Source organism: Pezoporus wallicus, unplaced genomic scaffold (assembly GCF_028554395.1).
Source record: "Pezoporus wallicus isolate ANWC-B61680 ecotype Strahan unplaced genomic scaffold, APGP_CSIRO_Pwel_v1 contig_8705, whole genome shotgun sequence".
Taxonomy (NCBI): domain Eukaryota; kingdom Metazoa; phylum Chordata; class Aves; order Psittaciformes; family Psittacidae; genus Pezoporus; species Pezoporus wallicus.
The window spans coordinates 3,559,223-3,583,118 of record NW_026638439.1 but is presented as its reverse complement, the minus strand read 5'-3'; the positions used below and the strand labels follow the sequence as shown (position 1 = coordinate 3,583,118).

The 23,896-nt window shown below is 42.2% G+C and overlaps 1 protein-coding gene across 10 annotated transcripts in view; it reads right to left on the bottom strand.

The window, feature by feature from the left end:
• CUX1 (cut like homeobox 1) overlaps positions 1–23,896 on the bottom strand; it is a 325,959-nt gene that overhangs the window by 51,148 nt on the left and 250,915 nt on the right. For 2 of the 10 annotated variants that reach the window (XM_057410767.1, XM_057410769.1), the window contains 8 exons: positions 21,678–21,726; positions 20,567–20,663; positions 18,800–19,471; positions 17,762–17,827; positions 16,209–16,310; positions 13,170–13,996; positions 11,650–11,815; positions 10,934–10,990 (listed from right to left, as the gene is read on the bottom strand). In XM_057410767.1, coding sequence (XP_057266750.1) covers positions 10,934–10,990; positions 11,650–11,815; positions 13,170–13,996; positions 16,209–16,310; positions 17,762–17,827; positions 18,800–19,471; positions 20,567–20,663; positions 21,678–21,726 — 2,036 coding nt within the window. The remainder of the gene's footprint in view (positions 1–10,933; positions 10,991–11,649; positions 11,816–13,169; positions 13,997–16,208; positions 16,311–17,761; positions 17,828–18,799; positions 19,472–20,566; positions 20,664–21,677; positions 21,727–23,896) is intronic. The other 8 variants (XM_057410770.1, XM_057410772.1, XM_057410771.1 and 5 more) reach the window with 6 other exon arrangements.

Here is a 23,896-nt window from a genome sequence, read left to right as displayed (position 1 = left end):
CTGCTTCTGAGCATTGATAAAGGCTTAAAGGTATCACTGCAATTTTTATGTGGCATTTTCAATAGGGATGTTAGCTTTGCACTTGTATTAAAATACGTGTTTTCAGCCATTCTAGAAACCAGAAAGAGCTGGGAGATACCCGATGAAGTTCAGAAAAGAGCAAGTAAGATGTGAGGTGATGATAGACTCGTGAGGAGAGATTTAGAGCTGGACATTTAAAACGACTTACAGAAGTTGGGCAACCAATTCTGTTTCCAATGAATGCGCAACTACAAATGCCTCAGACAGCCTTGGAAATCCCACTGTGGCCAAACCTACGTTAAGACTCTGACTCCTCACAACCAAAAGCTGGCATGAGAGCAGTTTAAGGTGTTCCTGTGCTGGCTCCATCCTTTACCTCCATTTTTGCCTGACCCTGAAATATAATGCTGTCCCCACATAGTTGGGGGCACCAAACCTGTGACCCAGATCTGAAAAGCAGCGGCCCACTGACACACACCTGCAATGCATACAGATGAAAGGGATTCCAAGCAGGAACCTGGATCTCTTTCCTGATCTCATCTGCAGTCAAGCCCATCAGCAAAAGGATGGTCTATTGTGCCAGTCTCCGTGTTAGGAATAACAAGGAAAGTCCTAGTGCAGCCTTGTGAGTTTAATGTTGCTTGTGGACCAACAACGGAAGAACACCCCGTGCCCAGGGCCATCCAACCAACTTTACAACCGAGCAGAAACATGTCTAGCTGCTGCGTTATGTATGCCTGCTCCGGATAGGATGCAGTGTTTAGCTCACAACTTTGACAGGGTCAGAACTGCCTTCCTGCGCATCCCTCTTAAAAAGCTTTCAGCAGATGGAGTGTGGCAGTGCCATCACTTGGTTCTCACCCTTTTATGGCTGCTCCAGGAAGGCACCACTGGAAGTCCTGGCTGGTGAACCCTCGCAGCTCTTCACACACACCTCTTGAGCCCACACAAGTGCTTTATAGCTCTCTGAGAGGTGTGTTGTGCTCCAGTAATGTAAAAGACCTCAACAGCTGTAAAGTTTTGTTCTGCACACCGCATGCACCACATGCACCCAGATGTGGAGAGGCAAATCCAGGTAATCATACAGGAGGCCTGGCTAAGCAATGTCGCAGAGCTGGACAACTGTAAGGCTGCATAAACTCAAACCATCAGACTTAGAATCATAGAACGATTCTTTTTTCATAGACACTTCTACTGAGTTAGGAGGACTCTGCTGCTGGGCTGTCCGCTACGGTGAGGATGAGAAGATCACTGCGAAGGCAGTCTGAACATCCAGGATATCCAGAATCTTGTGCAGAAAGATATGACTGGAGTTAATCAATTAAAATGAGAAGTTTCACTGAGATCTATCAGACTTTGGAACAGACACACCAACTCCTGACACAACCACACCACCTGATGTTAACTCTCAAATAGGAGGCACTTTGGAAATGGCCTTCAGGGAAGCATGAGGTCTCTACACAGCCATGATGTTAAGTGCTATTCTACAACGAATGAAGGGGAAAAGAAAGGAACTTGAGAATATTTTTAGCTGGATGTAGACACACAATCAGAAACATCAGAGCAATGCTCTGGTCACGCCAACAGCCCAGTCCCACTGGCCAAAAGTGGATGTCTATGGAACAGGTAAAGACCACAACAAGCACATAGGGAGAATCTCCTCAAACGCCTACCTGCTCCCACAGAGCTTCTTGACCCAAGAAAGTGCTAAATGAGAAATCTATAGTTTTTACATATCATCTTTAAAGAATTAAAGAATCCTTTCCAAGAAGCTATCAGATTTTAAATCAGGTGATTAATGGCAAAATCACAGCTGCTTTGAAAGGCTTTGCTCTACTCTGCAAATCTTTATGTAGTATTGAGATTTTTCTCTGTTTCTGTTACTTAAGTCAGAAGTCAGTATTTAGAAATAAGTGCTAGAAAATATTTTCAATAACCTTATTATTAAACCAGCTTGTGTGCAAAAGCTTTATTAAGGATTTTCTGACTGTTAAAACAAATATGTCGAGAAAGCAATCAATCAAGATGCCACAACCCCACATAGTTATATTTTTAGTACAATCAAAATAAATGAGTGCACAATGCCTTTTGGGAAACGGAGTTAGAGCTTTTAGAGGTTCTGCTGCAGCTCATGGTGTCTTTGTTGACTTGCTGACCTTGTGATTAGAGACTAACTTTAACGCCTTACCATGTCTGTAATGGTTTATTGTCCTCCTCTGTTGTAAGCCTGAGTGTGAAGGTATTTCTACATCCTCCTTGGAGACTTTAACCTCTTGTCTGCTCCAGACACGCGTATGAAGCAGAATGCATATGTGCAGTGTGCACTGCATTTAAACATACCTCTCCCGTTAAACAATGTGGACATTCATTTGTGATGGGCAGGATACACACGGGATGGATCCCAGGCTAATGACTGCCCTCCTTCCCAAGAGAGAAGACCTATCTAACAATGTGGTGGGTTGTTCTTCATCTCAGAAGCAAGCAGTTGAAGAAGAGTGACCCTGAGCATTGCTCTACTAAACGTAGTGCTCTTCAGGAGGAGTACTGGCTAAAGTACTGAAACAAAATGACATTTACATTGTATGCAACAATATTATAAAAGCTATTAAGGTACATTATTTTACACATCCTCATAATCTCTCCATACTGCTTTACTTAATTTGTGATAAAATTGTTGAGAAAGGGTACTTAATGTAGGACAGTCAGTAAAAGTAATTTATCATCTTCCCGCTTCGGTGCTCACGTTATCAGCGAACTCATTTTCTGCATTCATCATGCAATCAGCCTATTATTTGCATATTAATCAGGCAGTGGACCATGAAAGAGCCGCATCCCAGCCAAATGCTGCACTATCTCAGGAGGAACACTCAGTAATTATCATACATCAGTGTTATGATGTGGTAATTGATTATAACATCTTTCTGTTGCCCCTGGGGAGTCCCACTGCTAACCCAGCTTCAGGCATTCTGTGCAGATTTTTCTCTGAAAATTAGAGAAAACCATTGCTGTCCTTTTATTGGGTTTTTTTTTAGCTTTACCATAGATGGCTCTGAGCATTTCCAAGTTACTTTCGCCTGTATTTAAATGACACCTTCATTAGGGAAAAAAACACCTGCCTCAGATGAGGAAAAGGAAACACTCAGCAACCCAAACCCCCAGAACAAACCATTTGGGCTCTGTGTGTCCTCTCTTTCAAGGTCTGTTGGCTTTTTAGGTGGGGTGTTACTTACATAATAGCCTTCCCCATCGAACACAACAAAACATTGCAACTTCAATAGACAGTAATTGCAAAGTTCGCATAAAGGCAGTTAAGTTGCTTTATTTAGGTGCCAAATGAGAGGCTAATTTTGGTCCTCTCCTAAAGGACAAATGAAACATCTGCCAGTTCAAACTTGCACTATTTTTAGGACCCAAGTTCCAGAGGGGTAAAAGAGAGAAACATAAACCACAACATAGTTACTCTGCACTGATCTCCCACCTCCTATGTGTGCGCAAGAGAGGGGATGGAAGGGGCAGCTCCCATCTCCCACCTATCCCAAACTCCCTTTGGAGAGCACAGAGGAAAGAAGGGATGTCTCAGGAGTGGATACCAAAGGAGACCATCTCGTGTGGAACGACAGAGAAGGATGTTTTGGCTGGGCTACCTGTGAGGAGAGCTGTTGAGAACAAACAAGGACAATGTCAACTCTTCACAGCAGAGAATTGTCCTGGGATAGTCTCATCAGAGAGACCCCCAGCACTGACAGCAACACAGGGATATGTTGTCAAGCTGAGGTTTTGGCAGTAAATAGCATCAAACAGTGCCTGAATTATTCTGGGCAGCCATCATTTTTCAACGCCATTATAGGGCATTATAGACACAGCCAAAGAAACAAGTACCTCTTAAGTTGCTATCAGCAATATCTTTGACAAGTACAGATGTGAGACAAAGGAAGGGACCTTAAAGCTCACCCAATTCCAACCCCCTGCCCCCTCCCACTAGAGCAGCTTGCTCCAAGCCCCTGTGTCCAACCTGGCCTTGAACACTGCCAGGGATGGGGCAGCCACAGCTTCTCTGGGCACCCTGTGCCAGCGCCTCAGCACCCTCACAGGGAAACACTGCCTGAGATCTAACACAAATTTCCACTCTGTCAGCTTAAAGCCATGTACTACCTGGCCTATTTTACATTTCTTGCTGTCATTATATTTTCTCCTTTCATTAGCTCTTTTTAATTGGATATTTTTTCTATTGTCACTTTTATTTAAACCTGATCTCAAACCCACTTTGTTTTGTTTTCAATGCAAGTTGTGTTTCTCATCAGATGTAAATAATCACCGGATTCCTTCAGTTGCTGTTTCTCTGGATCGCTGCTGGCAAATTTAAAAACCTCCAATACCCACCAAATTAGGTGAGACAAAGTCATCAGTTTTTCTCACACCCTAATGCAAAGGGCAGGCTAGAAGGAAACGCAGAAGATTCTAATTTTCTGGTAATTTTCTGTTTTTTTTTTCCTTGGGAATGATTTGCTATCAAGTAATACATAACTCTGCAAACAGGATTTTGTTGTTAGGAGTCTAACAGGCTCTTTATCTTCCTGTTTTAGAGCTGCTTGGTGGAGACGACGGCTGCCTTGCAGCTCCATCCCCATTATAAGATGGGAATAACAACCCACACGTTTGGTACTAGCACACCTTTTTTCCTGTACTTTGGGAGGAAAATAGCCCATTATCTGTTCTTTGGATTGAAAGCAAGGTAGTTTTCATCCAGCGGAGGAGCATTTTGTTTTGTCATTTGCTAAGCAGTGGCTGGGCTGCTGTGGGGGACACCTGAGGGCACGATGGCTACTTCCATCGCACTGGTGCCAGCCACGCGGCCATGGGGGCTGGACACGCTGCCCCCTCCTTTCCCCACAAGCAACCAGAAGACCAGTGTGAGCTTCTGCCAGCTGCCAGAGCCCCCTATCACCAACAGAAACACACCCACTGCCTTCAGAGAAGAACCTTCCCAACCTCTTCTGCAGCTGCCAGCCCACAGGAGACAGATCCTGGCCATCACCCTGACTCCTGACCCCCCAGCACGACTGCCACAGCCTCGCTCGTGTTTCAGTGCTGCTCCAGTTATTTTTGCATTTGTCTTTCCAACGTATCAGCTCATCATTTTCCATCCAGCTCTTCTGTGCTTAGCAGCTGGCAGGAGAAGCCCCCCGTGCTGGGAAGCAGGGAGGGGAGGTAATGTGGGTCCCCGCCTCCGCAAAGGAGGCTGCACAACTCCAAATGTGCAAAAGGAGGGAAAACAAAATGCTGGTAACTAATGAAATGAAGAAAAAAGCAATAAAACAATGAAGAGTGGAATTTACAGAGATCTAATATTCAATATTCCTCTAAACAAAGCCTGAAGAGAGTACAAGAAGTTACACATTCGGATTGATGCTGAAGCTGCAGGGGAAGCCCGTACTCACAAACTATATCCACTTTTCAGCAACTATTAAGCTTACTGGTACTCCTATAAGCTACCTGAGAAGCCCACCAGTAATAATGGTCAGGAAAGATTCTTTTGTCATACAGCTTAAAAAATATATTCTCTCATTAATTCTAACTTTTAAAAATGAAGACTTTGAGAATGAGGCATTAGCGTGCCTGGCTAAACACTCCAGCAGAGCTGTACATGAGCTCCTTGCATGGAGATCTTTCCCTGAACACCGAAGGGGAGTGTAAAGGACCCACATTCCCAAATTAACCACAGAAATAAAGCATAGCTGCAACCTGTCTGGGTAACTCCTCCAAAATGAGTGCTATGAGCCCATACCCACACTTCAGAGTGAATTAAATTTGTCTTCAGAATCCAGCCTGAGTCTCCTCTTTGCCATATTAACATGAGAAGAGTGTTGGTGCTTTGCCATTTTAAGTCAGCTGTAAGGGTTATCTGCCTAGAAAACAGTGTTCACTCTATGATTATATATTTTATTTTAGCACTTTTAGACTACTGAAGCTATGACCACAATAAGGATGGAGTCATTTTCTGCAAGCTTAATCACTGGTTGGCTCAATGGACAGAAAACACAACTAAGGCAGAAATTTCTCTACAAATGCTATTTGCTAAGCATCACTGATGGACGAAGGACTATGGGCCATGCAAGACAGCCTGTGGAGGACAGAGCTAAGCAAGAGGCAAGAATGACCAGATGATGGCTAGCAATGATAGCCAACATTATGTTAAGAATGAACTTGAAACACTGACTTCACACTGCATTCCCAGGTCCCAGTAGGTTGCCTTGACGGCAATTCTCCCAGCTTTATTGATACCAGAAAGGCTGCCAGGAAGGTTTTCATGGTCCAAATGTCAGGGAAATGGCACAGAATATGATCACACACATCGCAGACAGACTACAACAGCTGCCCTTATGAGGAGCCAACTGATATCCTATGGTTTGAAATCAAGACAGTCACAGCCAACTGCTCCAGAACTGCAATCTCAAGCCACACACAAAGAATGTGGTGGAAGCTTCACCGATGTGCACCAGTGTCCTTCAGGGCTAGCATGAAGGTAACTGCTTGGCTGACTTGGTTGTTCAGCCCCAAACTTTGCACGTGCATTTGCACCCAGCACAAAAGGAAACAAGCTTCTCAACCAAAGACTCAAAACCTGGTTATTAAATGTAAACCATCTATGCAAGGAAGGTGCAGTCCAACTACTCTGCTATGAAAAGCACTTTGTGATCTCCCTTCTCTTCCATTTTACAGACTACATTAACCACAAACATTTCAGGTCATACAGCTGTATTAATCTGGAACACCAGCAAAGGACTGCAGAACAATCTCTCTCTCCTTTTTGATTCAACAATGAAAAATAGCTCAAATTGGAGAAGATCTGTCAGCATCACGGGACCGATGACTTGCATGATCTCAAGGTACTAAGGATTTGGCTCCCCAAATGTTAATCCCTGCTGTGCTCTGGACTCTGACGAACCATCTCAGACAGCTCTGCCCATCCAAAACAAAAGAGTACAATGAAACCATGATCCATGGAGCAATGAGGAGGTAAGAGCTTCTCCATTGCTACCAAGTGGCCAGCGAGCTCTTCCCATCAGCACATCACGATGGTAAACCTGAATATGGACTGCAAGTCTGAAATACACTCTCTTCCCACTTTGTTTCTCTCCGAATAGTCGAAGTGACAGCATCCTTCTGTTACTTGGTAAATGGGAAGATCTACTCAGTACACAGTTAACTACCTGCCTGCTCAGCAGATTCTGTACTGAAAAGATATTACAGGAATACGCATTACATAAATACAAATATAATGGATACGTGGGTTTGTCATCATTCCACACTATGGCTGTTAATATCCTAAATACAGTGAATCACAGACTGCATTCTGATTATTTTTTTCAGATTTTCTTTCCCATGGGATGATAAGAAGTAATCTCCCTGTTGTTACAAATGTTTTATTTTGAAAAGAAAGCCTTTATGCATATTTTAGTTGATCTAAATACAGTAGATCTTGGGTTTTTAAATCACGAGATAATACGCAATTATCTCAAGCTAGATTCTGATTTTGAAACAAGCTCTAATTAGCTCCCCATTTTATGCTGCTATAATCCTTTCTTCAACTCCCATGAGTGTTACTATTGCTAAGCAGCATGAGGTTAGGAATGATGGATGATACCCAGAAAGGAAGACAAACAAAAGGGAAATTCAAAATCCCCTGAGATCACCCGCAGCTGTATCGGCAAATGAAGATTTCCACATTAGGTCATAAGACGACCCTTACAGAAACACAGACCAAAAAGGCACGTCTTTTTCCCACTGAGTATTTGCAAGTCTTTAATGTAGTATAGAGAGAGTGTATGTCCTTCACAGAGGATAAATACAAAAGTGAATACAAATTCATCTTTCCTGGGAGCTGCTATGAAATCAACAGCAGCAAAACCTGAAACTTTGTCTTGAAGTCATACAGATGCTCAGTAAAGACTTAAGAACCCAGAATGAAACAGGCTGGTAAAAGCTACATACAGTACAAGCATTTAGAAATATACCCAAGCACAAAACCCATCTTCTGGCACATGGCTACTGGCCAAAGCCAACCCAGCTCTGATCAGCAGCAATGCAACTAAATAAGGGCCAAATTCATCACGAAAAAACGCTGATGCAGTTGGGTGACACTAATTCAACTTTTTGTTCCATGTGATTTGGTCCGTGCTTTTGACACATAAATCATTAAAAAGGCAGATTTACCCAAGGGCATTAGAGCAGTTAGGTGGAAAGAAATACACAGGAAGAATCTTCGGAAAGGCACAGCGATACTATTTTTGACCACCGAGGGTATAGGCACCGTTTTTGTGTAAAACAAGTTCACTGAAACTTGCACAGAAACACGAAAGCCTTGATGAAAGGTCACAAGCAGAAAATACAGGTATTTACCTGGTTGTAATTTGGTACAGTGTTTTTTCAAACCCCATAAATAAAGGTTTTAAAGATGAAAATCAAGCCTGGCTTCTCTCTGCTATCTCAATCTCTATCTATATCTGTATCAAGACCCATCTAACGCTTATCCATTCATTCCCACATAGAAAAGACTAATGGGTCCATCTGTTCACGTGCGACAATGGAAAATCACCAGACAAAAGAACACATTTTCATGAACGAGGTGTTAATCAAAACCTCATGATCTAGGAGTGTAAGTAACCGGGTCAGAAATCCAGCAAATCTTGCTAGTTTGACAGAATAGTGCCAAACAGTAATGAAAATACTCACAGCTAATAAAAGTCTGAGACGTTACTATGCTTGTTGACACTCTGCACGCTGAAGACCTTCTTGGCAAAGCACTCAGGAGCCACTGAATGTATTAGTTTAATTTCACTTCTTCCCCTTCATGCATTCAACAAGTTCCAAGGCAATTATATTACACGGAAAAGGTTCCAGACCTTTTCTCGTTTCAAAATTGTTCTGATTCATTTCTGGTTTAAAACTACAACATGCAACCTTTTCTGCCTGGATTTTCCTGGGAAACATCTCAGAAGAAGGGAAAATGGGAACTGCTTTTTTCTTTTGCCTGCCCTGCAGTGGAGGATCTTTCACAAATGCATAATTCTTATTACCTTTTCCAAAGTGCTTTCTGTGCTTTTAATTACAGAAGCGCTGCTAATAAAAGAAAATGACCAAACTGCCCTTCCTCATTCAAATCACTTGGTTTTGCTCTTTTGTTCTGCAGGGTGTCACAACTTTCCTTATTCCTTTATACAGAGGAAGGCACCAGGAAAAGAACAATTGCACAACAATTTTGTTTTTAATCACTGGGTGAGGAAGAAGAGGGCACGAGCACCTTCTCTCCTTAGTTAGTCTAAGGAAAGAAGGGGGCAATCATCAATAACATGATTTTATTAGCTGATAGGAACGTGTCGCCTCACAAAATATGAGCTCAAGGGCAGGAACTGACAAACAAGATTGGGAGTGTGGGAGGGGAGCAAAATATCACAGCAGCAAAACTGAACTTCCTGAAGGAAATCACTTTCAGCTACCAGCGATCCTCCTGGGAATCCACAAGGTGGTTGGATTCTAATCCTATGGGCTTGTCTTTCAATCTTTTATAATTACAGTTAGTCATAAATATGATGATTAGCAATAACAATGCAGCCTTTTCCCAGCTCCTCTGATTTCAGATTCCTCTTAAAACGGCTACAATTAATTACTCATATTTTCCATGCTGTCTTAGGCATTTATAGCTGTAACAGTTACCCTTGCATAGTATTAATGCTACAGAAAAATAGCCAATGCATGCTTTTAATGAACAGCAACTTCTAAAACGTAGCAGGAAACGTTAATGTTCACTAAATGCTTTGCTGCAAGTAACAATAGCCCTATGATTGCAAATAATTTTTGCCCAGTTTGGTTATTTTCATTGCTTGCTTTTACCAGGGGCATTTTTTGGTTTTTTTTCTGGCTTTTATCTATTTTCAACTCTTAAGAAAAACGTGGACCGAATGTCATCACGGATCTTCTTGTAGTAAAATCTTTTAGTCTGAAATAGTTTCTCAGTAGACAGAGAAACGCGATTGGGTTGGGATGTTCAGAATAAACCCAGCAAACGCCAGAAAAAAAGAGTGTTTCAGAATGGCAAGAGGTAGAAGAGGAGCACGACCCACCCTTGTGTGTATGCTGGAATGCAATAGTTCTCCAATACAGGGCACAGGGTGCAAGTACTGGGTAGGGCACAAGTGTTTTTCTAAAGCACAAAACAGCCCAAGCAGTTTACGCCAGTTAAGCATATCATTGGTAAAACGTCTGTGTGGGTAGAGTTTGGTATCTAACAGCAGGAACACAGCTGTTCTGTTCCAGTCTCCTTCCTATACCGTGGCTATCTTACAAAACCTTGAGCAATTTACTTCTCTTTGACACTCATCTTTGCTGCATCTGCTTTTTTGCAAACAGAAAGGGGAGGGAGGAAAAAAAAGAAGGTCGGTTTGGAATACTTAGGGAAGCTTGAAACAGAGAGGCACAACGTGGTCTTTTCCCCCACCTTCAAATTAACAAAGCAGGTTTTATGCTAAGGAAAGTGGGGGGAACAAAAAACAAGCCAGTGTGAGTGAGGCAGCTGGAATATGTAGATCACATTACAAACGAAAGGCTTGTTTTACAGCCATTGTCACATGTCAAACTGATAAGCTGAACTATGGTAAAAGAAACCCTACAGAGCCAATGATCTCTAAGATCAGAGAGAGCCTCTTTACCTAATATATGCAGCTAAATACGTGTACTCCCTACATCTGCCATAGCAACAAGGAGAGAACGAGGAATTAACTGGCTTAATAAAAACCTGAAGGGACTCCTGTATGATATAACACAACACGGGCAACCTCTTGGCATCAAAGCAAAAGAAACGTAACAAAAGCACAGAGAATTATTTCAGAGCAAATCATTGAAACCAGCTGATTACCTGAGCTTGCACATCCCTGCTGTAGGGAATCCTGTAATGATGTCACAGAGTGAAGGACTAGATAAGAGAGGAGAGGAAAATCAGGGAACAATAAAAGGAGATGCCAAACCACAAACTAAACAGTAAGCAGGCTCAACAAATAGCAAAGTGCTGATCTCGGCAAGGGCGCGCTGCTCATTTAAGTCAGTGGCATTATCAGGGTACAACCGAGGCCAAACCCTAGTCTGGCCTTTCTGTCACAATTGGTATTAGAGTAAGAGGAGAGCCACAATAAAAGTGTAATTGCAACACAGCATCCCCCCCTTTAAAGCTTAGTTCTTCTAGCTCACCTCCTGAGAAAGCAATCGATATTCTCCTAGGAACAATAAAAATCCCCTATGCAAGCCTAGAAAACAGCACACAAGATTTTCCAGCTCTTTGGCCAAAATCGTTTGACTTACGTATCATATTCATGCCTAGCTAATATCATCCTAATGAGGAACTTGATAACTGCTGCTTATCAATTACACATAAATAAGTGCTTCCTTCATAAACATTCCCAGTGCATTCTCTGGGGACTGGCTGGGCTGCAAGGGTGGACGCTGCCACTTCCAGCATTGCCTGGCCTAGCACTGGGTGCAAGTGTCACTTACTGCAAGTTTAAAAAAGAAAAGAAAAAAAAGAAAAGAAAGATCTCCTCCTCCTCGACTCAAACAACAGAGTGGAATTTTAATTACCTTGTCCTTGTTGCTGCCCTTGTGCAGGCAGGACACACTGTCCCAGCTCACCATTCAACCAGAGCTGCATACGAATAAATGGTTCTCGGCCTTTTTGGGTCAATTTACTCCATGGCTTTGGCCTGGAGAGCATGTCACTGACACTTCCTTGGGACAGCCCCAATACCTGAAGTGAAGCAACCAAGAATGGCACGTTAACACATTTGATGTGGAAGGACGAGTAATTTCAGTCACTTTGGTTTTCCTTTGCTGCTGTATCGCTCCAATCGCTTTTATAGGGACAATGAGTAAAACTGCAAAATGACCTCTGTGGGTACTTGGATGGAAATGCTTTTCTCCTGCTGTGGTTTCCTGCGGGAGCATGGGGCTTTTTTCCTGCAGGAACGGAGTGGCAGCACAAACAGCAAAAGGATGGTGCGAGATTTGCATGCTTTTCATATTTTGTGTCAGATAGTTTCATCAGTTTTAACAGGAAAAACAGAGAGTCCAGGCACACACAGGCAGATAAAACAGGAAATGATTGGCATGTATTTTGTTCTCAAACAAAAATAATTGGGACTTTTGAGACTAGGCCTATAGCTGGTTGATTTTTTGGGGGATGAATTATAACGATGTGTATTTTCACCTGCAGCAGCGGCTGCTCCACGTAAGTAAATATTTAAGAACACAGCCGACTGCAGCAAAGGGGGAATTTCAGACAGACAGAATGCAATTACCTGCCTGGAATTCAGCACAGGTACAGCAGTTAAAAATCACATGTAATGAAAGCTGCCACGGGATCTTTAATGACCCCAAGAGGTCAGGTTTTTCATTTTACATCTTAGTGAAAAGGTAACAGCACGATGCCAGCTCCTATTAGACTGTTATATTTGATTCAATTCCGCATAAGAAGAAGAAACACCAGATGTCCTCCGCTTCTTACAGCCTGGGAGGTGTTTTCTGGTGGGTGGGGACCCTCCTGAAATCCCACGTGTTCAATGCTTAGGGCCCACAGTGTGAGGATTTCAGACAGCCTTATCGTGCATTGTGTATCTGTAATCAAACATTGCTTTAAAACATCTCAAAGCACGCTAAGGTACCGAGCACCAGGTATAAGAAATGACTGAATTCCTGGCTTCAGACTAAGGAGAGGTAGGGGATTTTCCGTGTGTTTGTTTAAATACCCTTGTGCACATTTCCAAATATTAAAAAGGAAAAATGCTCTTGTGTCTTCACTTATAACAAATTTAAGACTCTCCAGTCATGACAACGGTATTACTCAAATATTCCATGAATTCATTACTTTAAGCACGAAATATTGAGTCTCAGTAACGTTTGCTTCAGCTTTCAGGATTTCTAAACTTGGGGGCCCCATTTCTAATTACAGGTGGCTGCAGCCAATCTTTGTATAAAACACTTAACAGACGAAGCAAAAGCATTTTTCCATCAGACACATGGTGTATCCTCCTGAGCTCCAGACCAACATAAGAAGCAGAACGCGCGCTCACAACACTGGGGTAACAAGAGAACCACTTCTTTACCTTTTCCCCAAAGATCCTTTGGCAGATGCCATTCTTTGCTAGCTTTTCTTTGACCTGCCGCGTTAGCTCTATCGTATCCACTTCCTGGTACATATAAATCTCATACTGCTCAGGTGTCAGTGGAGGAACTGAAGGTTTGGATGGCTTTGACAAAGACACGATAGGGGATGAAGGGAGGGGGCTATTCTGTGGTGTCTCACTGCGACTCGCCCCAGTCATGCTCAATTCAGAACTCTGCGAGTACGGAGATTCAGCGTTTGGCCACTCTTTCCAATACTCTGAAGAAGATGGTCCTTGGAGCTGGCTACGATCTGGCCTAGTCTGATTGCTGACCTTTTCTTTTCCACCACTGGTTTCCTCAACTTTTATGTCTTCAGGAAGAGCTGTATTTCTTCTCTCATGCTGCACAGTATTCCACCAATGGTCCTTCCAAACACCACCACGTCCCAACTCATTTTTAACATGCCTCAACATACCCTGGGCAGAATCACTTACTCCATGAAGCTCTAAAACAGGTGCCTCCTGAGGCTCCTTTTTGAGCCCAGAGAGGTTCTGCAATGCAGAGATACTGGAATCAGTGACAGATGAATGTTTCTTCAGGGATATGGCCAAAGGAGAATAGCTGGAAACTGAAGACATTGCAGGTGTAGATACTAGTTTGGGGGACAGGATAGAAATGTCAGCTTGAGATAAAGGTGGTGTTTTTAAGGCAGGTTCAAGGGCAGCCTGCTGTGCCTCCATTTCACGTCGGGCTTGTTGCAGAATGGATCGAATAGCATCATCAGAATTGCCACTGCTAGATGCAGAAGGCGGCTGAGCCGGCTCAGCTATGAAAAACAACCAAAAGACTAAATGCAACACAGGAATATGCTTTATATTCAACATGTGCTACTGTTAATATTTCCCTGTCAGAAAAAAGGGCTGCAATACATTTCTGGATGGGAAGGAGGAGTTTCCACTAAGCAAAGGTTTGTACTTTATCAAAATAAGGTAAGATTTCCAAAGTTCTTCACTGGAAAAATATGAGAGTTGCCAAAGTGCTGGACTTGTGCAGGCAGAGCCTCAGCTGCAGATGTCTGGTGCCATTTGCATGTTTTCCACCATTGAAAACATTTTCAAACAAATGCCTTTGAAAATTCAAGCCTTCAGCTCTTCCTCCCCCACCCCAAGTGGTCAATAACATGTCATGGGTCTGTTTGCAAAGTTATTTAACCTTTCACTTCTCTCTATCTTCACAAAGGAATGGTAACACACACAAAACTGCGCACAGCTGCATTCACCTGGATGGACTACTAATACCCTCTTACTAGATAAATGAGGGGAGCCCTTTATACTCCAAAAATATAACACACAAATTACAACAAAGCAAGAACTTTACTAAGAGACTTCGTTATTTCATTTAACAAGCTGGATATGCTCCTGCTTCCTGTTTTCTCATTCCATGATCACAGCCACTGAAATAAACAGCTCTACAAAAACCAGGCTGATGCCTGGTCATCACTCTGCCTTATCTGGAGCTCAAGAATGAAGCCCTGGGCTCTTTCAGAAGAGGTAACACCTAAAAGCAGTATTTCAGTGGTGAATTGGGGCTTGTGGGGCTGTGCTGCAGCAGTTGGGGATGAGCAGAACAATGGCATCTGCTTCCATTTAAGTTAGTCTCCACTGAGGTCCCCAGTGGTTGAAAACCAATTCCTCTGAAAGCTACTCTACAACGAATGGGGAAAGTGAAGCACTAAGTATAAGAGGGAACCCATACACTACAAGAAGAGGCCTCAAAGTGAAGTAAGATTTGAAACACGCTGCATGTTATTCTAGCAATATTATGGGCTTGTCTGAATACATTTCCAAATTTGCTTCCCTACATTGCTTCCTGTCACACACTATAAAATACATTTAAAAAGCTAAGAAATGGGGAAAAAAAGACAGTGGGACTCTCCCTTCTATCTACTGGTTTCATTGGGAGTTTTGAGGCTGAATTAATATTTGAAAGGAAGTCTGACATTCCCTGATGAAACATGCAACTGGAACAATGTGCTTGCAGTTTCCTGCACACAGCCCATATTTTTCTCTGTGTTATCATTACTTGTATAAAGTCATATTCACTAAGTCATATATTAAATTGTATATTAACTGTCTTTTATAATTTGCCATGAGATTAGGTTAGTTTTCATTTAAGAGACAACTATCCAAAACTGTAAATCAGTATTTAAAAAAACAAACCAAAGGACTGCACAGTTATTTCTACTCCAGCATTAGTTCTTTAGCAGTACTGGAAACTGCTTTAAAGATGGGAGGGCTATGGAGCAGACTATGTGTTAACTACAAGACAGCATACAATGAGAAATTAAACTTCTCTAGGGCTAAGATGTTAAACTAATGATGTTTTTGGGAAATGAAACGCTTTTTGGATTTGCCAGTTCATTCACTGAACACATTTGGTAACCAAAACCACAGCCATATAGAAGTTAGAACTGAGTTTGCCTATATTCTAATTTCAGTACATGATGGCCACAGTATGATGGTCCTATGTGACTGATAATTGCTGGCAAGATAATGACCCTCACCCCGACAAATCCATTCAGTTCCCTCTTCCATGCAGTTGTGTCCCTGGGGCCTGAGTTAGATAGAAGAGAATAGAAAGCAGGAGGCATTGCCTTTTCAAGGAGCAAACTGCTAGCAGAAAGGGTTTTGTAGGTATGTCCTGCAGGGTGACTGCCTGCAGGTCTGGAGTGGTGTAGGGAAGGCAGAGCTTTGACATGTGGAAAAGGTGTTCAGGAATCTTAGTGTTGCTCCCCCAGCAGCAGGGCAGAGCAGAGTGTTGAGCAGAGACCCTGCCAAGCAGTGACACGTGTACCTTAACTTAGGATCTCTTAGAGACAGAAACAACTCCAGCAAATAATTAAAAAGAAAAAAAGAAAAGCAGCTCTTCAAACCTACATTCAGGGTTTTAAGAATATAATTAACTGACCAGAAAGCTCCTGGTAATTGTTTTAATTAAATTCTGAAATAAAAGGAGCAAGAGACAGAATGAGACCATACCTGTTTTCTGTACTTGCAGCTCCCTTTTGGCTTGTTCGAGAATGGATTTGATGGCTTCATCAGAGCCAGTCTCTGTGGTTCGGATTCTTGTGGTTATATTACCTGGAGAAGAAAACAAAACTAATGACTCTGGGAAAACCTCTATTTGCTTGGTTGTTTTAACACAAAGACAGACAGTATATACTGATATACCACCAGCATGACCTGACAGCAGTTTACACAGCACCTTTACCAACATTTACAACACCAAGAAGGCACTTAATAAAAGAAGAATATCCTTGCAGTGCAAAGGCCTGCCCGTTAGCTGCACTGGAGCAAGGAGAACACTGACATCACCAGAGGAAGAGCTAGGTGGTCATATACACCTTTCCCAGCATAACATACATAGGTCTATCTTTTTTCCTTTCCTTTTTTTTTTTTTTTGTTTTTGGAGGGGGAGAGAAAACAGAAGGGAAAAGAACCAGAGGGGAAAGGAAGAAAGCTAAAAACATAAGATAAGGAATCAACTTAAAAACTGCATCAGGTGCCAGGCAAAGGAGGAGGAGTATACAACCAGCCCAAACCAGAATTAGAACAGAACTAGATAAAAAGTAACCTTTAACTTTCTAGAGGTTACTACATTAAGAAAAACAGCCATTTAAACACAGATACCATTTGAAGCACTCTCCAGCTAACAGGTATTACTTGGTGGTTTGGTTTGGTTTAGGTTTTATTTAACCACTAAGGGGAAGAAAAGGAAGAAAAACTATGACTGTGAATGCTATTGCCCTTAACTGCATTTTTCATGATGAGATTATCATTTGTAAGTGAGCTAGATAATTTCTGTCTGGAGCCAAAATAACTACAGAGTTTTAGGGTACTTGTTTCTGTTTTTAATTCTTTCTCTTGTCTTGCTACAAGAAAAATACTGCAACTAATCTGTAACAAAGAAAAATGTTTGTACTTCCTGTTCAGTGATTATTGCTCTGACGTTCACTTACGATGTTTTTAAGGTTCACTATTTTATGTTCACTAAATGATCTGTAAGGTCCCTTCCAACCCAACCCGATCCTGCACGATTCTATTATTATCCTGTTGTCTTTTTCACACAGCATACTGAAGTATCACACTAATTTAACAGCGTATCAAACTGTATTTGTCCACATAAGCCCCATGAGAGGAAAGAAGCAAATCTAGAGCAGAAGCAGTATGCGACTGATGTTGTAATTGTGCAGCTTTCTACCTCCAAAATCACAAAAATAGCAAAGAGAGCATTTCAATGGATCTGATGCTTTTATAAAGCCACTTCTATCACTTCTCTCTTTTTTATCTGCGTACGCAGTGAGGTTGGGAGTGGAAAAAGTATCCAAACAGGGTTACGTTAGTACAGCAGCAGCAGAATTAGAAAAAGCAAAGTGTTCATCTAACCCATGGTTTGTTTTATACTTACTGTCTGTTTTTCTATCAGATTCCAGGCCAGAATCAAACTGCACAGTTTTAAGGAAACACACAGCTAAAGCACACTCCACTTCCTAGGTATTGACTGCAAAGAAAAACACCTGCCTGTGACGTACCTTCAGACCCATTTCTTCGTTTCGGTACTTCCTGAAATAGTCTGTTCAGGTTCTGGCCTGGATTCTCTGTTGAAAAACAAGTTTGGTAAGAACAAAACAATCAGGGGATGGTTGCTCTGACATCATGGGCTCTGTGACATGAGAAGCTGGCAGCCTGTCTCTGAGCACAAGGCTCTGAGCTGCCCTTGCCCCCTCGAGCCCTTGGCTGAGCACGGTTGGAGCTGGCTACTTGGGAAGAAGCGAGGCTGGCTGATTTGTTAATAAAGATTACAGCTACGTTCGGAAAGGAGATTAGACAGATATAAATAAACGTCTAGAGATACCAAAAATGAAGAGGTTAAAGATGGGCAGATAATCCCCTCAAGTACAATCATCAAAAGGAAGAACAGATTATAAATCGACCAGCGTGCGCTTTCAATTAAACACAGTCTAGCAAAATCCTGCCTGTCTTTTCCAATAGTTCTTGACTGTAAACAACTTACTTTCCAGTTTCTCTAAATGTAAATCTCAGTCTTTGCTTAAGATGAATCTTAAAATCACTGCCTGAAATATGCAAAGCTGCTTCAAATCAGGATTCCTTTTATATTACTCATCTCATGCATCACCTGTGATATTTTGTCAAACACTTTGGGACAAAAAAGATCACGTAAGACACAACAAAAGTCTGGTCGCAATAAACAACCCCAAATAAAAACGTCCGGGTGTTTCTGAGGGCTGATACCCTTAGTTGCTACTGACCCTTTTCACTCTGTATTTAGCTCTGACAGGGGGCTATTGGGAAGTGAGGGATGTGAGTGTCCCTGCTGCTTGCCCCTGCTGACAAACACAAGTCAGCAGCTAAAAAAAGCATAAGCAAAGATACTAACCTGCTTGAGGGCTGAAAAGCAGAGTTAGAAAGCTGTACTTTCTGTACCTAACATCTGATCTGGGTGAACACAGCACCAACACACAAATGGCCCCATACAGGGAACGTTCCAGTCTGTAATGCCGGTAACTAAGAGGAAAACAGGGCGAGACTCTCGGCCGGTGAGCGCTTACCTCTTTGTCTACCCTGGATGCTGCGAAGAGCCAAGATGTTCTGCTCGTCCGAGAGGAACTGCTTCATCTTATGAAATGGCTCCTTGCCTCTCACAGTCAGTTTATTCCATGGCTTTGGCCGGGCTAGTATCTCACTCACAGACCCTTGCGACAGTCCCAACACATAATGTCCAAATATCCGCTGTCCAATATTGTGCTTGATCAACTGCTCTTTCACCTGACGTGCAATTTCGGCTGTGTCTATTTCCTCGCCTTCAGAGATGCTCCCAGCACTTTCTGACTGGCTGGGAGACGGGGCCATGCCATTTACATCCGGACTTTGTTGTAATGGACTTTGGGAAGATATGGAGTTTGTGCTGTAAGGACCTGTTGAAAAAATCATGCTTGTGCTTCCTGCTTCCTGCATTGCCTTGGAGTAGAAGGACTGCATTAGCTGTCGCTGGAGGAGAGAGTTTAGTGCAAATTTTCCTGTGGAGGCCAGGGGTAAGCTGGGGCTCGCCAGGGATGAGCTGAAAAAGTCTTGACTTAAACCCGTTGGTGAGAACTGGTGTGTACCATTAGTATTGGAAGCCTGCTCCCCCGTGTTGCGGAGCAACTGAGAAGGAGGGGAGGCCGGCAAGGTTGCAGGACGCTGACTCTCAGGCTGGTCTTTCCCTTTTCTCCTGGCTGACCCTACAAGGAAGGTCAAACATAATGCATTATGGGGGATCAAAGAGGGAAAAACCAAGATAAAAAAATGCAAAGTTTGCCCCGCAAAGGGAAAAAGTGCAGATTTCCAAGGGCCAATGAAGTGGCGGTGGGGTTTTTGTTTTCATTTTGGTTTTGGTTTGTTTTCATTTGGTTGGTGGGTTTTTTTTCCCCATAATTGAAATTTTAATAAGCCAAACAAGGCCCCCAAAACAAACAACATGCATTTCATGTTTGCACCTTTCTTGTATGTTGCAGCCTGGAGAATCCCCCTTACAAACATTAAAACTAGAACAAGTACATGAAGTGCAGTTATACATTTAAAATAAATGCAGTTACAGACAGCAAGTCTCTTTGTTGTCTCTCATTCAAGACATTACTCATTGGACCTGACTGAACCCAAATGCAGCAAACATTTACATTTTGGAACAAACCAATTTGAATAATCACCATTAGGTGGATGCACCAAGATCACTCAGTTAAAAGTCATAAACCGCTTCAGAATTCAGTAATCCCAGGGCCAGTGGCAACTTTTAACTTCCTTCCAGCTGCAAAAACCATAAACATTCAAGTATCTGGAAATTCCATGACTTGCCATTTAAAAAATGTGCACACAAGATGTAAAAAGCCCACATTAGGAAAGCTAAACGGCAAACACGCTTTGCTAAGAAGAAAGTATTTTGTTTTTCCAAGCTGACCTGCTGTAGTATATCTAAGTGTATCAGACAGGAAGATTATTGTGTTCTACATGCAAACATTTTGCATAACATTGTGTGTGGGGGAAGAGACTTCTGGTGCCACAGATGAATTTGTTCCCAAAACAGAAGACAGCCTCAAATGCTACCGCTTGGTACATCCTGTATTGCCTCTCTTCCCTAACCTTTAAAGACTCTTTGAGGTCTCCAAGTTTGATTTTCTAATCCAGCCTATAAAACTGCAGAAATCCAGCATCATTCAGTGCTCTTGTCACCTCTTACTCCTTCTGCCATGCATTAGCTCAGACATTCATCTCTCACTCAGCCCTCCCTCCCTTTACAAGACAGGAAACAACCAGAATAGCTGAAAATCGTATCAACCTACCACTCAGGTCACTATTTGTGATACGCAGCATGGCGTTCTCAGACTGCAAGGAGCGGTTCTTCTCCAGCAGCAGCACCTCCAGCGGTTTAGATGCATCCTAAAGAAAATCAAAGTGGGAGGTTTGTTTCTAAAAGCATTAAGAGTCTCACTCAGGCACTAAAAAGGATTTCAGAAGAAGAAAACAACTGCTCATCCCTGCTATGAATGCAGCTAGGGAATTCGCCATGCATCTATTTGCAGGAATCACTCAGTGCTCCTATGTGAGCCATAGAAGAGATTCACTGTTTAGTTTTCATTGTAAATCATCCCTCAATTCTGCATTATTTTGGAATGTGCAATGGAACATTCTCTTAATCCTACTTATTTTAAAATGGTACTGGCATGCCTTCTATTTAAAAGCTGCAGACTCCTTTTAATCTGATTAAAATAGGAGTTAACATTATTTCTTCTAGGTTGACTGACCCAAGTTGAGCATTCCCTTGAAATGCTGCATTTCAGCAAAATCACTTTGCTCAAAACCAAAGTCACTCACAGAAACCTGTGTCTGATTTACCTTCCACCGAATATCTACCCCTTGATCATTAAAAAACATACTGAAAATTAATCCCTGTGTATTGCTATTCGGTTCAGATTTCAGAAGCAGGAATTTAATTCATAACCTTTAAACTTCATTTGCTGGAATACAGCAGAGCTTTCTCAGTACTCAAAGGGTTGTTTTCTTTGGTGAGCATTATTTTCAAGGCTAACAAAGACTTAAAAATGGTAAAATCCTTGCTCAGGGTACTGTCAGGGCAAGAAACATGCAAATCTCAGCATAGCTGTCAAACAACTCTAGTACGTTTAAAAGACCCAACTCCACAACATTATGACTATCCACTCCAGCACAGCTGAAACGTCATTCTCTGTCTTGACCACTTTAAAGAAATTAACAGGCAAAAAATGTTCAGTTCAGCTTTTTGCATAAGGAAACATCAGGAAAACAATGCTCAACCCATATGTCTCAACAGCCACAGGAAACTGCCCGCGCCAACACCAAAGAATTGCAAGACAAATATTTTCTTCATTAACTGAATTGCTGAAGTAAGAAAGAAAACAAAAGTAGGTTCAGTACCTGCGCACCAGAGCTTTCAGATGGTGCAAACTCCATGGATTTCAATATACTGTGGAAGGCAGAAAAACAATTATTGTCTATTTCTTCTTTTCATGACAACTCCACTAATGAGCATTAACATTATCACTTCCTACTCTCCAGCAACACTGCATGTGATAACAACTTTCCTTGCAGTAGCCCAGTCTCATAATGAATACAGAATAACCATTCAAACTAGTTATTGGATAAGAAAATTCTCTCGAACGTCATCTAAATCATTCCATATGCAATCCCACCAGGCCAGTTTAAGGCATAAATTTAAAGGTTAATAAGGATCTAACATTTTAAGCTGTCAGAAGCGATATAAATTTCTGTGTGAAGCTTGAAGGGAATGAAGAAGTTGTAGCAAAGCAACAAAACAGGGGAATCACCACCCCAATCACAGTACTTTATATAATAAACACCAGCTCACACAGCAATGAAAATATGCACAAATAATCCTCCCAACCAAGACGCTACAGGCTAAAAGGCAGTTTGTCATTTTAATAGCCTCCTAGTTCTATGGCAAAGGGAAGACAAAATGGGACAGTATTTCTTGAGAAATATGAAAGATCCAAGTATTTATAAGTACATTAAGAGAAGAATCTGATAGTCTCCTTGTCAATATTTTATATAAATACTGTGCAGTTGAAGGATGTCTCCCTTCAAAGTCTTTCAGTGAGAGTTGTATCATCTGGCAAGCAACAATCTTACAGGAATACAAACTTATTACTCTGCTTCGTCTAATGAATTGTTTTAAACAGGCCTGCTGCAGGCAGGACGTTAACGTCTCAGACTGAAGCAATAAATGATTTCAGCTTCTCATCGTACAAAGATGACATTCATTTGCTGAGGAAAAATACCTAACCAGATATAGATGGTGTTTATACAGCATTTTTTTCAAGTATAAAGCACCAGGAACTTTGTGTGGCAGGAAGAATATGTCCAACCATGTATTATATGTGGAAAATGAGGCAAAAAAAGGCAGAAGGCCAATACTAAGATGTAGGGACTGGTTGGGAATGCCACCAGGAGTCAGCTGAACACCCAGCACTCATTAACTGCCTCAGACCATGTGGCGTCCAGCTCCTCTATAAATCTGTCTGTGCTTTAATCCAGAATTAGATGTCCATGAAGTGACACTCTGGGAATCAGTAGGCTCAGTGAGTCATTCAAGATCACTCAAAGCCATAGCAAATCCAAGGGAAAAAGAAGTCATTCCAAGACAGGAACCTCATGCGTTGCATACTGTGTTAATTCTGACAGGCACTCCTACAAATATAATTATTAATAAAATTACAAAACTCTGGCCATCAGTTTCATCATACGGGGTCACTGAATGACACCTCTTCCCATCAGAAATCACTGTGGGGTAGAGCCACCATCCAATACACAAACACATAAAGTAATGCCATTAAGAGACTGCTTTACGTGGGCATAACAGCTCACCCACATGCAAAAGTGCCTCTTTTCTGCTATTAATGGAATTGTGCCAGTCAAGGAGAGAGGCTGTGCATTAATGGCTTGAGTTCTTAGAGATCCTGACATTATATTGACATCACAGGCATGTTTACTCAGGTTACTAATCACTGCTGAAAGCAAGTGCTTCTTGGGACATCTCCCCAGAGCCACAGCTCTGTCTACAAGGACTCCAAAGTTCTGGGGGAGACAAATATGCAGAGACTCATCTAGGGAACACCCTTTGAAAAGGGGGGCTGAAAGCACAGCAAGCAGTAATCACAGATTCATAGAATGGTTTCCAATGGCGTTAGAACTGGGTGAGCTTTAATGTCCCTTCCAACCCCCTGCCATAGTCAGGGACACCTTCCACTAGAGCAGGTTGCTCCAAGCCCCATCCAACCTGGCCCTGAACACTGCCAGGGATGGGGCAGCCACAGTTTCTCTGGGCACCCTGTTTCAATGCCCTCATGATGGTCGAATAAGGAAACGCATCCGAATTTTTTAAAACCCCTATTTTTTACTGCAAATTATCACGTAACAAACTTCCCGTGGCAAATCCCAGCTGTTTCTCCCATTTCAGCTCAGATCAGCAGCACACTTGCGATGCCGGTCTCCCAGTAATCCCCACTTACTGCACTTTAGTCTGCCATGCAGAGCAGTCCTGGAGCATACAGCCGCCTTCCTTCAGGATGAGACTAAACCAAAGGAAGCTGCACGCTCTGAAGGAGCTGGTGTGATGT